Below are 18,409 nucleotides of genomic sequence, written 5' to 3' on the forward strand. Positions count from 1 at the left end.
TTGCAATTATGGCAGCCCCCCACACCTTTCTGATTCAGAGGGGTTGGGTTAAATGCGGAAGACACATTGCAGTCAGTTGGAAAATAGACTAGGTATCCCAATTTTCATTTATATTCAAGATAAAAAAATAATTTATGTTAATATCTGAGGCTTCCGTGCGGCGTAGCGGTCTAAGGCACTACAGACCCTGGTTCGATTCCAGGCGGTATCACAAACGGGTTAGGGTTAGGGTTTGGCCAGGGTAGGCCATCATTGTAAATAGTAATTTTTAACTGACTTGCCTAGTTAAATAAAGGTTAAATATATATATATTTAAATAGATGTGAACTTGTACGGTGCGACAGCGCAAATGAGCTTTGACAGCAGTTTAGTGCGCACTCGGTAGAGCGCCTATTCTTCATTGCGTGCGCGCTCATCTTAATGTTAGCGCTTCCTCTCTGCCAACGCGCGCGTTCCCGAGAGTGCTCGGTAGAAAATGGCGAGTCTGTGCAAGAGGCAGCAATGTACGATCGAGAGGCGAGGCTTTCGGCAGGATCTTGATTCGTGGCGGCATAAACTCATTCATTGTGTAGGTAAGGATGTTCAGAAATGCACGCCGAAGCGACAGGCGAGTTTTCAGGTACCAATTTCTGTAATTGTTCATTTCTTCGCTATTTACGTTGCGCAAATTCGGGCTGTGACCATCAGGGGCAACACAGAGCGACTTTTTGTTTTGTCTTCAACTGTTCTATTTCCTCTCGACAGTCACTGTTGAGCGCAATGTGATATTGTTTACATCGGAATGTAATTACACGGCTCTCTGTATTATACGTTTACTATTTATTAATGCATTTGTATCTATCTGTTATCTGTGTATTTGTGGTTTTATCTGTAGTTTATAATATGTTTAAAGGGCACTGTTAGTTGTAGAGGGAGTGTCAAACCGAGCAGGAATGAGTCCTCGACCAATGAGCGCAGATTCCGTTTCATTGAGATGCGCGCTCCCGCGTTATTTTACTGTATTTTGGTTGGGGGAGGGCGATGCTCGGGGGTCAACGAGCTTTTTCCAAATCAGCTTTCGGTAGCGCGCATTGCTACAATGAGGAAGTAAGGTTCGACCCTCTGATAGGGTGGAATTTGCTCCTTGGAAACAAAGCCAGTCAGGGCAGCACTTTTTGGCTCTACTAAATTCTTATTTCCTGCATTGTTTGTCAACATTATGTGCATTCTACTCTGCTAGTCTGAAACTGACTTGCAACACCTCTTGATCAGTGTGTTCTTGCTCCAATAAGTGGGATTAGTTGTTTTGGCATTGAATCAACCTTACCTGTAATTACCTACTAATCTGGGGTGTATTCATTATGCGGATTCTATTACAAAACGTTTCTTTAACATTAGCAAACGGAAGGAAACTGGGAGGGGCCTGCATTTGTCCAAAATAAACTTGTTTTACTTGTTTGGACTAATGATTACACCTCGGGTTACTATTAGAATTCCCTAAACTTTGTGTGTGTTCATTCTGTGGAAATACCCAGGCCCAATTTCTCAGTGACACTCACCTACTTACAGAAGGAGTTAAACATACTGGCTAAGGAATTGCAACAATTTGTACCTCTACTTGGGAAGTGGGTCAAATGTTTGTTTTTGTTTTGTTCCACTCTGCTGTTCTTGTACAGTGCATTTGGCCAAGCTGGAGTTCAGCATGCACGAAACGGGATAAAATATTTTGAACATAATAACATGTGTAGCTTTTAGTATGTAATGCTTTGGGAGGGAAATGCAGGTAGGTTACCTCTTCTGTTTCTCTTCTGTTTAAAAAACAACAACATTTATCCTTGTTTCGTCACATGCTTACTGAAGACCACCCAGATCTCCGTTGTCTACTTAAAGCTTCAATATATAACTTTTTGGGCGACCTGTCCAAATTCAAATAGAAATATTAGTTATAGATCTGTCATTCTCATTCAAATGAAGTCTAAGAAGCGGTTGGTCTGTTTTTATGTGCACTAGTTCTATGCTTCCTGTTAAGTTGAGTTTTTGTGTTTTTCTGTACACAACCAAAAATGTTGTATTTTCAGCTGATGGAAAATGTATTTCACAGCAGTTTAGATGGTTCAATGATTCTCTACACTGGACTTGCTTGTTTTGTCACACAAACTGAAATTAGGTGACCTATTCTAATTTTAGCAACCATAAAATGGTGGAGCGATTTCTGTGTAATGCATCTTTAATGCAGTGAAAACGAAAGAGGGGGAGGGGGTGAAAGAGAAACCTAAACAAAGGTAAATATCTCTGTCCATTGCTCCAGGCCAAGACAGCCCTATGGTCAGCCTTCCATCCTTGACTCACAACTTTCCTGTTGTTCCCCTGCTGCTATGCTACAGTATGGAGGCCCGGGGAGCAGACATCATACCATCCCCTATTATTACCTGAAGTCAAGACAACAGTGTTTTTGGTGGAGGAAAAAGAGTAGCACCACCGCCCTGCTCAAACTGAAATTGACATTTTGTTCCTTGTTGTGTGTTTTCATGTGAACACTAAAGTAATGCAGAGGAGAGTGATTGTCCAATAGAACAGCAGAACTATTATCTGTCTGTGTCCACCAGCCTCCGTATGCAAAGTGTGTCGTCACTGTACATGAATCCTCTGTCTTGTTTTGGCAATGTTTTGCATTCCAAATGGTTTGGAATAGCCTAACAAGAACCATGAATGCCAGTGAAACATGGAAGTCCAATACAGATTCTATGGTGGAGAAAAAGTCAATTGGAGGGGGGTCATACCAATTTCAGATGGGAACTGAACTGACTTATTTTACTGCTGGGAGCGGGGTAACACATTGCTGTGAATTAGGCTAGATGTGGCACTCACTTAGGCTAGTTCAAATCACTCTTCACTGCACCGCCCCAACCCAGAGCTGTAGTGGTCGAGGCAGGTAGCCTAGCTCTAAAATCTCTCCAGTATTGGGTTGTAAAGCCTAGTTCTCTATCTCTGTGTTAATTTTGAGGGTTCTGGGTTATAGTGCAGTGCTTATTTTGTCTCTCCTTGTCACAGACGGGGTCAAAAGTTTTCCTCAAAGCAACAGTCTCGTAGTACCAACATGTAGCTTTCAGCTGAAGCCATGGCTAGTCCTAATTCTTTAGGATTCCCTTTTGAAGAGGAGTGTATTATGGCTTGGGGCTTCAGGGCTAGGTGGAGAACCCCACCCTGCCTAAATAATAGTAGGGGAAACACTGTTGTGGCGTCTCCAAACAAAGTCATGGCTGGAGGTTAGAAACCTTTAGTGGATGTGCTTCTCTGAGCCTGTTCTGAGAGGTAGACTAGCGTAGCTCCTTCATCCTAATGACGTTGGTTATTTTCTACAGAATCCCTTGGTGTGGCCCTGTTATTACACAGGGATGTGCTTAGACAAACAGTGCACAGGCTCTACATATTTACATGAGTGAAAATGTGTTCCATTTGACAGTAGATTATAGTTGACAACATGGTTGAAAACACAACAGCTATACGGTTTATCTTTGTCTTTAATACACACTGCTTATATCAGTACTGCATCCATAGTTATGTAGCCAAGTGCAATTGGCAGAATTCTTTCAGAATTCCATTTCTGGAACAGACAAAGCCTTCAGCACACATCCCTGCTAAAGCAGTTTCTTAATGGAAGGCAGAATCCCCCCTTACCCACCAAATATTCTTATTAGAACAATTCTATTTCAAAGGAAAGGGAATGATGCACTTTGCATCTCTTTACAGGTAGCCTACATTTTATGTTGGGCTGTTTTGTCTCATTTAGCACCGGGGGATTCAACCTGGGGTCCTCTAGGGATCTGCAAAAATATATTTCCCCAAAAAGTTACTCACTGGAGTATCTGACAGAGGCTTTGAAAAAGCAAATGTGAATTAGCTATCAGTTTGGCAAGTGCCTCTGGCTGCTGGTAAGATTTCTTGACTTGAACATTTTTGTTTTTGACAACACATGGCTGACCTTTGTTTAACTGCTCTGTTCTTAGTGAAAATGTGTTTGGCGTTTTCTAGCTAACAGGCGATGTTAGAGTTTACACTTCCTCTTCCAATTTATAATGTTGGGAGTTTCATTATTTTGACCGATCTCCCAAATGGATTCGCTGGAATATTATTCAAATACATTTCATGAAAATAAATACAATTTAGAAAGACTCAAAGTGTAGGTTGTATGCATATTGGATACAGCCTCATGTCCAAACTGATGCTGACATGAGGGAGGCGCCAGAAAATGTAGCCAAACTTTGAGGAGACTTAATTACATAAATATAGGCTAAATGCCAGTCATGTTTGACAAATTTATAATGAAGGGTACTTAATTTCCAACGGCTTGATTCTGTCGACATACTCATACATGGCTTGTTTAGGTCAAATGGTTACAAGAAGGACAGTGCCTGTTGTCCGCCGCACATCACCCACCTTGAATCTGAGCAGGGGCGCTCAAGATTGTTGAAATTATTTAACCATGAACTTAATTGTTTAAAACATGGACATTTTGTCATTTTTATGAAGCATGTCTTACCTAGCCAAAAGTAGCCTAGCCAAAATACAACTAAATGTTGAGGGAATTATTTTAGAAACACTCAATGTCATTGAAACCAGCATTTTTCTCATTCTATTGGTTTTCAAACTAATATTATTGCATTGTCCAGCAGCCAAAGGTGTAATCATAGTCATAATTAGTAACCCATGCTGGGTGATGCATCTTTTTCTTAATTTCTAATGGATATGCGGGGCACTTTTTGAGAACCGTCTTTTCATACTTTATTGCATTATGGAACATTTGCATTAACAGGCATTTGCGCATTGTTGAGCTTATAATATGAAGAAATCCAACGTTATCAACATTTGAAGGTAAGCGGGACAGTCCCAGAACTGACCCAGTCTGTTTTGAACCGTAGACAAAATAAAAGTGATCTTCCCAGGGACGAAGAGACAACGGAAAACACTCATTCTGAGCCCTGGAGGGAATTACTTTAGTATTTGGTTGTAATTGTAATGTTGCAATATTTTATAGGCTAGGAAGGGTGGCCAACCATCCTCCAGGAGAGCCTTAAAGGGGCAGTGGTGTATTTTGAGACAGGCTTTTATTTTGTAAAGTGGTTCATTGCATCAGCCAACAATGATGTACATCTCTTTTAAAAAACATTTTTTGTATATACACACACAAGTGTGACCTACTTGTCCAAAGGACAAGTGGCCCCCCCCAAAAAAAAAGAAGTCAAGCCTTGATGTGAAAGCTATTTTCTAATGTACGTTGTTGGTCGCCGGTTTACCAGGGAGGGGTCCCTGGGCAAAAAATGGTTGAAGACCCCTTTTATTTAGCACATCTATTTTGGGATTCAATTAATGATTTTTTTCCTAGCATAGATTAAAAATGTCTTCTAATTGGTAGACTAATAATCTTGATTTGGTGCATAGCCTCATTGTAACGACCGTAGGCTATGCCATAGGTCAGGTTGTCTTTTTACAGAGAGATGCACCAAAACACCAACATACTTTATCACATGGCCTTTTAATTGGTTTTACATAGAGACGTACATATGTGCATAGGCTTTAGTCTCTGTAGGTTATTTTAAGAGCAGCATTACACTATTGGACTGTTAGGTCACATTAGGTTTAGGATGGATTAGTTGAGCGTGTATTTGTTTCCCCTCCCAGAATGCTGTAACCCTTGCCATTTTCAATACTGTTACTGACGCATTACGGTGCATAGGTAACGACGCATTGATTTTGACACCTATTCTTCCATCTCTACAGGACAGCACCCTATAAGATATGTTGAATGTCCTGTAGAATTTGGCTGACCCCATTTAGTCGACTGGTCAATGGTTTGGTCGACTGGGATTTCTTTAGTCGAGCAATCACACATTTATTTTTCTTTGGTGCACAAGACACCTGTCTGATTGGCGCCTGTCTTAGCGGTGTAATCCATTGTAGAGGCCACGGGGATGGCACAGTCCGCTGTAGGACGTGATACTTAAATTGTATATGATTGTATTATGTAAAAATAATGCTGCAACAGTAATAAATCATTATTTTATAACATGTGCTTTCTCCCACTTTGGATTCTGGTCGCTGTCCGCGGTTCTGAAATAGTCTTCAGTACGCTGTAGAATTTACACCTTTCCATATGTTGCTATGTGCATAATAGCAAAGTTAAGCAGCATATTGGGATTGAGAACAATGTGGCGGAGAGAGCAGAAACAGCCCTTGCCTTACCTTAGCCTAATTGTCTAACAAAATTGACGAGAGCAGAAAACCCCAACTTAATTGGGTCTAATCAATAGCCTAACTGTTAAATGTGCCTGGCTTTATAAATCATCTATATATATATATCTGCAGAAATAAGACTGCCTGTTTGTTTTAATAGCCTACTGATTTTGTGTAATCTAACAGCACCTGTTTGTCACAAATAAAATGCACACAACTCTCGCTCCTATATCCTTCTTTTTCTTGATCTCATTTTGATTAAAATTATGATCATCACTATAAGAATAAGTAATGTCATTAGTAGGCTTAGTATAGAAACCTTGTGTAACCACCATCGAGCTGTAGGACTAAGAGCACATCCTGTTTAGTCTTAATACCTTAACTTAGGCCTATATTTCTATATTGAGATATATTTCTACATTGATTTCATTCATTCATGCTGTCACACAGCATACAAGACATTCATGATTTGAAATGCAATCAAGCATTTTAGTTTTAAAATTAAATAACCAAGGGAACTTTTAATATTTAGCCTAAACAGTAAATGAACCAGATTTCACAAATGCATGTGACTGTTTTTAATCTAATTTTTATTCTCATTGGAGCAGAGTACACTTATTTATTGAGTTCTTTACTGTTCCAAATGGTCAGAAAAAGTAATATTGTAATCTTATAGTAACTGTTTGGCCCACATAATACTCATACAATGCTTGCTCCGATAAACCACCTTTTTCTTGATCTCTAGTAGTTTCTACAACTAAGTCAAATTTCTTCCACAGATCTATCTTTCCCTTTCCCTCCTGAGCAACCAGTAAACATTTGCCTGTTTTCAAGTTTATTTTTCATGTCCTCTGCATCCATTTTGCTGTCGACATTGCTGTGATCGGAGTTTGTTATAACCAATTTGTTGATGTGATTGTGATAGGCCATATTGATCATATGCATGCAATGCTTATGTTTCCCGTAAAGAGAGCAAGGGTTGAGGGGAATGTTTTTCCTAAACACATTTGGGATTTCTGGTAACAGAACTTTTCAGTCAAACAAGAAAGAAACTATATGACTGAAATTAAGTTGCAGCTTCAGCACAGACAGCGGAATAAACACTTGCTTCACTATGGTGCTTTCTTGCTGCAGTAGGGTGGAGAGCGAGACAACGTGCGCTTGTCACACAGGAACTCCCAATCATTTATTTTGTGACCATCGGGCTCATTGACCAGGTCTTAATTAGGGTTGCACATTTTGGGGAATATTCAGAGGTGGAAACTTTACGTGGGAATATATCGGAATTAAGGGAAATATATGCAAATTAATATGAATGCATTTTAAATGTAGATGTTTTTTGCTTTGGACATATTTACTATATCAAATGGAGACAAAACATTAAAGCTTTTTACCTTAGACATAATTGCAAATGGATTAAATCCTTCCAATCGAAAAAAACAATTCACTTACGAATTGAACTTTAATTGAGTTGGCTCTTCACATGGGATGATTTCATTGAACATCAAAAGAAAGGGAATATTGAATGATCCATCACATCTCCCAAAAACATTTTCAACGGTTTCTAGACTATCATTTTACAGATGTAAGGCTATGGTTGTCTTCCTCTCAGGCTTCCATGTCTTCTCCCTGGACCTCAATGTCCACCTCTTGAACATCAGACTCTGATGCCTCATCTTCACTGTCACTTTCCAACCATGATGAGGATGGCTCATTGTCAGGCTCAAAAAGCCTCAAATTTGCCCGGATGGCCACACATTTTTCAACCCTTGTATTGGTCAGCCTGTTGTGTGCTTTGGTGTGTGTGTTCCCAAACATGGACCAGTTGCACTCTGAGGTCGCTGATGTTGGTGGGATTTGGAGGATGATGGAGGCAACAGGGGAAAGACCCTCAGATCCACAAAGTCCCTTCCACCAGGTGGCTGATGAGATATGTGGGCACGACTGCCATATTGCGTCGCCATCCCAAAGCCCTTGCTTGGAAGTGTACTTCGCCAGACTGCCAAGAACCTTGCCCTCATCCAGGCCAAGGTGCGAGACACGATAGTGATAACACCATAGGCCTTGTTGATCTCTGCACCAAACAGGATGCTCTTGCCCGCATACTTGGGGTCCAACATGTACGTTGCAGTGTGTTTGGGCTTCAGGCACAAGTCTTCACGCTTTTTATGTATTTCAGAACTGCAGTTTCCACTGCTTGGAGCGACAGTGAAGTGGGCAGGGCAGTATGGATTTCTTCTCTTACATCTGCAAGCAGTCTGAACATCAGACAGGATGGCATTGTCTCCATCAATCTGCAATTGCTACTGCTATAGGTTTCAGGCTGCTTACCACTCTCTCCCAAAATGCATCATCCAGGAGGATCCCCTTGACGGGGCTGTCCATGTCAGCAGACTGTGATATGGCAATTTCTTGGAGAGACTCCTTCCCCTCCAGAAGACTGTCAAACATGATGACAACCACCCCAAGGGTTGTTGCTGGGCAGCTTCAATGTGGTGCTCTTTTTCTTTGAACTTTTCTTGAGGTAAATTGTTGCTGTAACTTGATCACCCTTCACATACCTTACCATTTCCTTGGCTCTCTTGTAGAGTGTATCCATTGTTTTCAGTGTCATGATGTCCTTGAGGAGCAGATTCAATGACACCTCCACTTTACACCAAGCAGCCTTCATGTTCGCAGCATTGTCTGTCACCAGTGCAAATACCTTCTGTGGTCCAAGGTCATTGATGACTGCCTTCAGCCCATCTGCAATGTAGAGTCCGGTGTGTCTGTTGTCCCTTGTCTGTGCTCTTGTAGAATAATGGTTGCGGGGTGGAGATGATGTAGTTAGTTAGTTCCTTGCATACGAACAATTGACCACCATCAGAGATGATTGCAATACAGTCTGCTTTCTCTATGATTTGCTTGACCTTCACTTGAACTCTGAACTCTGAATCCAGCAAATTAGTAGACAAAGCATGTCTGGTTGGAGGGGTGTATGCTGGGTGAAGAACATTCAGAAATCTCTTCCAATACACATTTCCTGTGAGCATCAGAGGGGAATCAGTTGCATACACAGCTCGAGCAAGACATTCATCAGCTTTTCTCTGACTACGTTCCTCCATTGAGTCAAAAAAACTTCTGATTCCAGGAGGACCATGAGCTGTTGCTATTGATAAAGTGTCTGATTCATCATTTTCACCTCGAATAGAAGTAGAGTGACCTTTGTCAGAGGGTTGCTTGTTGTGAACGCTGAGGGAACTTTATGCACTTGGCCAGAGGATTCTGCATCTTTGTTGTGTTTTTCACATGATTTGGCTCAATATTTGCAAATATAGACATCTTTTCCTTCTATATTAGCTGCAGTGAAATGTCTCCACACATCAGATAGTGCCCATGCCATATTCCTGTAAATATTAGAAAATAATTAGAAAAAAACCAGCCCAAATACAATTCCATATACAGAAAAATAGTTAAGCAGTTAGATTGAACAACTCCTTTGTAAGAAGTGTTTTTGAAATTAAACATGTATGGAAATGAGTGAATTAACACTCCTCAGTTAGCAGGCTCAAGCAAGCTGAAACCCATATGGTAGCAAAAACTAACTAGCAGAAATTATTTTAACACACGTAGGCTGCTATTTACTATGTAATCAAAACTTCCCATAAAGCATGTAGTCCTTGGCTCAGACCGTGTAGTAGTGTGGGCTCAATAGCATCTCGTTAGTGTGCAAGATCTTGAGAATCAGCTGTACATGTGATGGAATAATGCACTCTGCATGCAGAGGGTTGCAATTCCATTGAATTGGGGAAAGTTTAACCAAAATATGCCACAAGACCTAGAATTGCCTTACGTGTATCCCACAAAAAAATTCACTGTTATAAGCTAACTTTTTTGATGAATTTAAGCAATATTCCTGGGCTTAACTTCCCATGGAAAATTTCCTGAAAAAATCAGGAAATTTACAGAAACGTTTCCGACCCTTTGCAACCCTAGTCTTTTATTGTTTTATCAAATAGTGTGCTTAAAGCATCAGACAAGCTCAGTGCATATGTAGTGGATTTTATTCAAACACAGGGTGTGTTTGTATATAGAAAAATACTGTCAACCAATTTTGTTGTTGTCTGACATCCCTAATAAATATGAATGTTTAGGCTAATACATGTGTATTAGCTACACGATTAGGCTGTTTTCGGGTCAGAGAAATATAGCATAGGCTAGCCCTGTGTACTTGGCTATAGTCTGCTCTGATTCTGATGCATTAAGCCTTGCTCTAGCATTTCCTTTGTGCTGTGCAGTGGAGGCTCCTCAGAGGAAGGCGAGGGCCATCCTCAGTGAATTTCTTAATTAAAATAGTAAAACATTTAAAAAAGGGATCCTATTTAGATAACTATACTAAATATAATCACGTCACCAAATAACTGATTTAAAACACACTTTTGCACAGAAGCTCTACAGTAGCCTCAACAGCACTCTGTAGGGTAGCACCATGGGGTTGTCGGAGGACAGCTAGCATCCGTCCTCCTCTGGGGTACATTGACTTCAAAACAAAACATAAAAGGCTCATGTTTCTCACCCCCTTCCATAGACTTGCACAGTAATTATGACAATTTCCAGAGGACGTCCTCCAGCTTCTTGCCGCATGGACTGACATGTTGTCACCCAATTAAAGGATCGGGTAATTGATCTAGTACTGAAAGCATAAACTACAGCTAGCTAACAAGCTAGCACTGCAGTGCACAACATGGTGAGTAGTTGCCTCAAAGAGAGAGAGAAACAATAATTTTGAACAAATTAATTTCTTCCAAAATTAAGAAAGAGAATTTGTATTTCTTTCAGTTTTATTTACTTAGCTAGAAAATGCAGCTAGCTAGTTTAGCCTATTTAAACACCCTGCTCAAACACAGATTGCTATGTTAGCTTGCTGGCCATGACTTTCCAACACGGCACTAACTCTTCCAAGTCAAGGGAAGCTTTTGTTATTACTAATTTATTGCCACCAGGCCCGTCGGTGTAACTTCTTACTGACTGTACACTAACATTACTGCATGATTGTAGCGGGTTTACTTAGGCAATAAGGCCCGATGAGATGAAATATATGTCCAATATACAACGGCTGATGTTATGCGCGACGCCACGCCGAGTGCCTGGATACAAACCTTGGCCGTGGTATATTCGCCATATACCACAAACCCCAAAGGTGACTTATTGATGTTATAAACTGGTTACCAATGTAATTAGAGCAGTAAAACTAAATGTTTTGTCATACCTGTGGTATACCATCTGATATACAATGACTTTCAGCCAATCAGAATTCAGGGCTCAAACCACCCAGTTTATAATAATGCGTTAGTTCTATTAGCTATGTTCACTGACGTTACTTTAGCTGATATGGTGACAACGATGTAGGCTGTGTGTAGCAGTGATATGGTTTGGCTTGGAAAGTTTTTTCAGCTTGTCACATACAGCTGATGTGTTGTGCCTTGAAGTCCACAATCGAAGGGAAGAGAAGGAATACAATGTGGCTGTTATTGAATGTCAATGTCTGTCACCTCATCATTTGTCTTTCGACCTGTGTGCACCTACGCTGTAAACTTTCATTCATAGGCTAGGTCGTAGCAACCTCATGAAAGTTTGAGTATCGTAGTAGCCTAAACCTATCGATGTTACATTGAACTGCGTGAATGGAATATGAATGACAGTCATCCAACATGCTGTAATAGAAATAAGACCATGCTCATGAAGGGAAGCAACACTGACCACCACTGGTGCTGTGTGTGTGTGTGTGTGTGTGCAAGATCAGCCTCACTGCTACATGTGATCATATGATGACGCTTACATCATATTATAAACATGCACTTCTGTTTAAGCCTTAAAATACCTTTAAACTGATTTATTGTTGTGATGACCGGCCTCAGACCCTAACTTGTGTTTTAGTTATGCTGATTCCTTTCTGTGGATCTACCCTGAAGGAGAGACGCTCCCCGATTAGGGGAGATCACCGCTGTGATGCTCCCTGTGAAGGCTGCTTAGAGGAGACTAAATGTCAGCCATAACCCTATACTGTCTGGAGTAGAGAACAGTGATTGGGAGAGAGGGAGCATGGTACACTGCCCCTAACCGAGAGGAGAGGAAGTACCTTGATGATGAAATGTTTGCATACTATTAACATTTGGAGAGAGAGAGACGTAACAACGTCATGCACTGAGGCACATTTTTTCCCAGCTCAAACTGGGGTGTAAGAAGGTCTTAGAGCCTTAATATCACTGCTTAGAAATTGACAGAGTTTTGAAGTAGGCTAGGGAGCGTGCCCTCAAAGTCCCTTATTTTTCTTTAATGAATAGGATTTTGATTCACATAGGCTACTGAATCAATTTACTTAAAATAGAAGTGACTCTAGTCCTGCTATAGCTGCTATTGTGTCAGATATGTAGGCTGTTTTCTTTTGATGAGTCCGTCATCTCTATTCACTCTTCCCCCATCATAAACGTCAGAGCTGACCCATGCACGCACACTCACAGGAATATAACGGTCCAGTATCATCAGTCGGATTTGATTTTCCTGTCAACTCAGCAAGAAGCTCTCAAACGTCCTGATCTACATGCATACATACATACATACAGTGGGGAGAACAAGTATTTGATACACTGCCGATTTTGCAGGTTTTCCTACTTACAAAGCATGTAGAGGTCTGTCATTTTTATCAAATCAAATCAAATTTTATTTGTCACATACACATGGTTAGCAGATGTTAATGCGAGTGTAGCGAAATGCTTGTGCTTCTAGTTCCGACAATGCAGTGATAACCAACAAGTAATCTAACTAACAATTCCAAAACTACTGTCTTATACACAGTGTAAGGGGATAAAGAATATGTACATAAGGATATATGAATGAGTGATGGTACAGAGCAGCATACAGTAGATGGTATCGAGTACAGTATATACATATGAGATGAGTATGTAGACAAAGTAAACAAAGTGGCATAGTTAAAGTGGCTAGTGATACATGTATTACATAAGGATGCAGTCGATGATGTAGAGTACAGGATATACGTATGCATATGAGATGAATAATGTAGGGTAAGTAACATTATATAAGGTAGCATTGTTTAAAGTGGCTAGTGATATATTTACATCATTTCCCATCAATTCCCATTATTAAAGTGGCTGGAGTTGGGTCAGGGTCAATGACAGTGTGTTGGCAGCAGCCACTCAATGTTAGTGGTGGCTGTTTAACAGTCTGATGGCCTTGAGATAGAAGCTGTTTTTCAGTCTCTCGGTCCCAGCTTTGATGCACCTGTACTGACCTCGCCTTCTGGATGATAGCGGGGTGAACAGGCAGTGGTTCGGGTGGTTGATGTCCTTGATGATCTTTATGGCCTTCCTGTAACATCGGGTGGTGTAGGTGTCCTGGAGGGCAGGTAGTTTGCCCCCGGTGATGCGTTGTGCAGACCTCACTACCCTCTGGAGAGCCTTACGGTTGAGGGCGGAGCAGTTGCCGTACCAGGCGGTGATACAGCCCGCCAGGATGCTCTCGATTGTGCATCTGTAGAAGTTTGTGAGTGCTTTTGGTGACAAGCCGAATTTCTTCAGCCTCCTGAGGTTGAAGAGGCGCTGCTGCGCCTTCTTCACGACGCTGTCAGTGTGAGTGGACCAATTCAGTTTGTCTGTGATGTGTATGCCGAGGAACTTAAAACTTGCTACCCTCTCCACTACTGTTCCATCGATGTGGATAGGGGGTGTTCCCTCTGCTGTTTCCTGAAGTCCACAATCATCTCCTTAGTTTTGTTGACGTTGAGTGTGAGGTTATTTTCCTGACACCACACTCCGAGGGCCCTCACCTCCTCCCTGTAGGCCGTCTCGTCGTTGTTGGTAATCAAGCCTACCACTGTTGTGTCGTCCGCAAACTTGATGATTGAGTTGGAGGCGTGCGTGGCCACGCAGTCGTGGGTGAACAGGGAGTACAGAGGAGGGCTCAGAACGCACCCTTGTGGGGCCCCCGTGTTGAGGATCAGCGGGGAGGAGATGTTGTTGCCTACCCTCACCATCTGGGGGCGGCCCGTCAGGAAGTCCAGTACCCAGTTGCACAGGGCGGGGTCGAGACCCAGGGTCTCGAGCTTGATGACGAGCTTGGAGGGTACTATGGTGTTGAATGCCGAGCTGTAGTCGATGAACAGCATTCTCACATAGGTATTCCTCTTGTCCAGGTGGGTTAGGGCAGTGTGCAGTGTGGTTGAGATTGCATCGTCTGTGGACCTATTTGGGCGGTAAGCAAATTGGAGTGGGTCTAGGGTGTCAGGTAGGGTGGAGGTGATATGTTCCTTGACTAGTCTCTCAAAGCACTTCATGATGACGGAAGTGAGTGCTACGGGGCGGTAGTCGTTTAGCTCAGTTACCTTAGCTTTCTTGGGAACAGGAACAATGGTGGCCCTCTTGAAGCATGTGGGAACAGCAGACTGGTATAGGGATTGATTGAATATGTCCGTAAACTCACCGGCCAGCTGGTCTGCGCATGCTCTGAGGGCGCGGCTGGGGATGCCGTCTGGGCCTGCAGCCTTGCGAGGGTTAACACGTTTAAATGTCTTACTCACCTCGGCTGCAGTGAAGGAGAGACCGCATGTTTTCGTTGCAGGCCGTGTCAGTGGCACTGTATTGTCCTCAAAGCGGGCAAAAAAGTTATTTAGTCTGCCTGGGAGCAAGACATCCTGGTCCGTGACTGGGCTGGGTTTCTTCTTGTAGTCCGTGATTGACTGCAGACCCTGCCACATGCCTCTTGTGTCTGAGCCGTTGAATTGAGATTCTACTTTGTCTCTGTACTGACGCTTAGCTTGTTTAATAGCCTTGCGGAGGGAATAGCTGCACTGTTTGTATTCGGTCATGTTGCCAGACACCTTGCCCTGATTAAAAGCAGTGGTTCGCGCTTTCAGTTTCACGCGAATGCTGCCATCAATCCACGGTTTCTGGTTAGGGAATGTTTTTATCGTTGCTATGGGAACGACATCTTCAACGCACGTTCTAATGAACTCGCACACCGAATCAGCGTATTCGTCAATATTTTTATCTGACGCAATACGAAACATGTCCCAGTCCACGTGATGGAAGCAGTCTTGGAGTGTGGAGTCAGCTTGGTCTGACCAGCGTTGGACAGACCTCAGCGTGGGAGCCTCTTGTTTCAGTTTCTGCCTGTAGGCAGGGATCAACAAAATGGAGTCGTGGTCAGCTTTTCCGAAAGGGGGGCGGGGCAGGGCCTTATATGCGTCACGGAAGTTAGAGTAACAGTGATCCAGGGTTTTACCACCCCTGGTTGCGCAATCGATATGCTGATAAAATTTAGGGAGTCTTGTTTTCAGATTAGCTTTGTTAAAATCCCCAGCTACAATGAATGCAGCCTCCGGATAAATGGTTTCCAGTTTGCAAAGAGTTAAATAAAGTTCGTCCAGAGCCATCGATGTGTCTGCTTGGGGGGGGATATATACGGCTGTGGTTATAATCGAAGAGAATTCTCTTGGAAGATAATGCGGTCTACATTTGATTGTGAGGAATTCTAAATCAGGTGAACAGAAGGATTTGAGTTCCTGTATGTTTCCTTCATCACACCATGTCTCGTTAGTCATGAGGCATACGCCCCCGCCACTCTTCTTACCAGAAAGATGTTTGTTTCTGTCGGCGCGATGCGTGGAGAAACCCGTTGGCTGCACCGCATCGGATAGCGTCTTCCCAGTAAGCCATGTTTCCGTGAAGCAGAGAACGTTGCAGTCTCTGATGTCCCTCTGGAATGCTACCCTTGCTCGGATTTCATCAACCTTGTTATCAAGAGACTGGACATTGGCAAGAAGAATGCTGGGGAGTGGTGCGTGATGTGCCCTTGTCCTGAGTCTGACCAGAGGTACACTTCAACTGTGAGACACGGAATCTAAAACAAAAATCCAGATAATCACATTGTATGATTAAGTAATTAATTTGCATTTTATTGTATGACATAAGTATTTGATACATCAGAAAAGCAGAACTTAATTTTTCATACAGAAACGTTTGTTTGCAATTACAGAGATCATACGTTTCCTGTAGTTCTTGACCAGGTTTGCACACACTGCAGCAGGGATTTTGGCCCACTCCTGCATACAGATCTTCTCCAGATCCTTCAGGTTTCGGGGCTGTCACTGGGCAATACGGACTTTCAGCTCCCTCCAAAGATGTTCTCTTGGGTTCAGGTCCGGAGACTGGATTTGCCACTCCAGGACCTTGAGATGCTTCTTACGGAGCCACTCTTTAGTTGCCCTGGCTGTGTGTTTCGGGTCGTTGTCATGCTGGAAGACCCAGCCACGACCCATCTTCAATGCTCTTACTGAGGGAAGGAGGTTGTTAGCCAAGATCTCGCGATACATGGCCCCATCCATCCTCCTCTCAATACGGTGCAGTCGTCTTGTCCCCTTTGCAGAAAAGCATCCCCAAAGAATGTTTCCACCTCCATGCTTCACGGTTGGGATGGTGTTCTTGGGGTAGTACTCATCCTTCTTCTTCCTCCAAACACGGCGAGTGGAGTTTAGAACAAAAAGCTATATTTGTCTCATCAGACCACATGACCTTCTCCCATTCCTCCTCTGGATCATCCAAATGGTCATTGGCAAACTTCAGATGGGCCTGGACATGCGCTGGCTTGAGCAGGGTGACCTTGCGTGCGCTGCAGGATTTTAATCCATGACGGCGTAGTGTGTTACTAATGGTTTTCTTTGAGACTGTGGTCCCAGCTCTCTTCAGGTCATTGACCAGGTCCTGCTGTGTAGTTATGGGCTGATCCCTCACCTTCCTCATGATCATTGATGCCCCACGAGGTGAGATCTTGCATGGAGCCCCAGACCGAGGGTGATTGACCGTCATTTTGAACTTCCATTTTCTAATAATTACGCCAACAGTTGTTGCCTTCTCACCAAACTGCTTGCCAATTGTCCTGTCGTCAATCCCAGCCTTGTGCAGGTGTACAATTTTATCCCTGATGTCCTTACACAGCTCTCTAGTCTTGGCCATTGTGGCTAGGTTGGAGTCTGTTTGAGTGTGTGGACAGGTGTATTTTATACAGATAACGAGTGGAGAACAGGAGTGCTTCTTAAAGAAAAACTAACAGGTGTGTGAGAGCCGGAATTCATACTGGTTGGTAGGTGATCAAATGCTTATGTCATGCAATAAAATGCTAATAAATTACTTAAAAACCCTACAATGTGATTTTCTGGATTTTTGTTTTAGATTCCGTCTCTCACAGTTGAAGTGTAACTATGATAAAAATTACAGACCTCTACATACTTTGTAAGTAGGAAACACTGCCGATTTTGCAGGTTATCAAATACTTGTTCTCCCCACTGTACATACATACATAGAGTTGAAGTTGGAAGTTTTTCAATCACTCCACAAATTTCTTGTTGGCAAACTATAGTTTTGACAAGTCGGTTAGGACATCTATTTTGTGCTTGACAAGTAATTTTTCCAACAATTGTTTACATTATTTCACTTATAATTCACTGTATCACAATTCCACTGGGTCAGAAGTGTACATACACTAAGTGGACTGTGCCTTTTACACAGTTTGGAAAATTCCAGAAAATGATGTCATGGCTTTAGAAGCTTCTGATAGGCTAATTGACATAATTTGAGTCAATTTGTAGACCTCCACAAGTCTGGTTTATCCTTGGGTGCAATTTCCAAATGCCTGAAGGTACCACGTTCATCGGTACAAACAATAGTACGCAAGTATAAACACCATGGGACCACGTAGCCATCATACCGCTCAGGAAGGAGACGTGTTCTGTTTCCTAGAGATGAACGTACTTGGGTGAGAAAAGTGCACATCAATCTCAGAACAACAGCAAAGGACCTTGTGAAGATGCTTGAGGAAACCGGTATAAAAGTATCTATATCCACAGTAAAACGAGTCCTATATCGACAACCTGAAAGGCCGCTCGGTAAGGAAGAAGCCACTGCTCCAAAACCACCATTAAAAAAAGTCAAGACTACGGTTTGCAACTGCACATGGGGACAAATATAGTTATTTTTTAAGAAATGTCCTCTGGTCTGATGAAACAAAAATAGAACTGTTTGGCCATAATGACCATTGTTATATTTGGAGGAAAAGCGGGAGGCTTGCAAGCTGAAGAACACCATCCCATCCATGAAGCACGAGGGTGGCAGCATCATGTTATGGGGGTGTTTTGCTGCAGGAGGGACTG

At 42.4% G+C, this 18,409-nt stretch overlaps 1 protein-coding gene across 1 annotated transcript in view; it reads left to right on the plus strand.

Moving 5' to 3' along the window:
- Positions 1-452: 452 nt before the first annotated feature.
- LOC115118423 (uncharacterized) overlaps positions 453-18,409 on the plus strand; it is a 72,987-nt gene continuing 55,030 nt past the window's right edge. The window contains exon 1 of the mRNA XM_065002318.1: positions 453-572. Coding sequence (XP_064858390.1) covers positions 476-572 — 97 coding nt within the window. The 5' untranslated portion in view covers positions 453-475. The remainder of the gene's footprint in view (positions 573-18,409) is intronic.

This window comes from Oncorhynchus nerka, linkage group LG16 (genome assembly GCF_034236695.1).
Source record: "Oncorhynchus nerka isolate Pitt River linkage group LG16, Oner_Uvic_2.0, whole genome shotgun sequence".
Taxonomy (NCBI): domain Eukaryota; kingdom Metazoa; phylum Chordata; class Actinopteri; order Salmoniformes; family Salmonidae; genus Oncorhynchus; species Oncorhynchus nerka.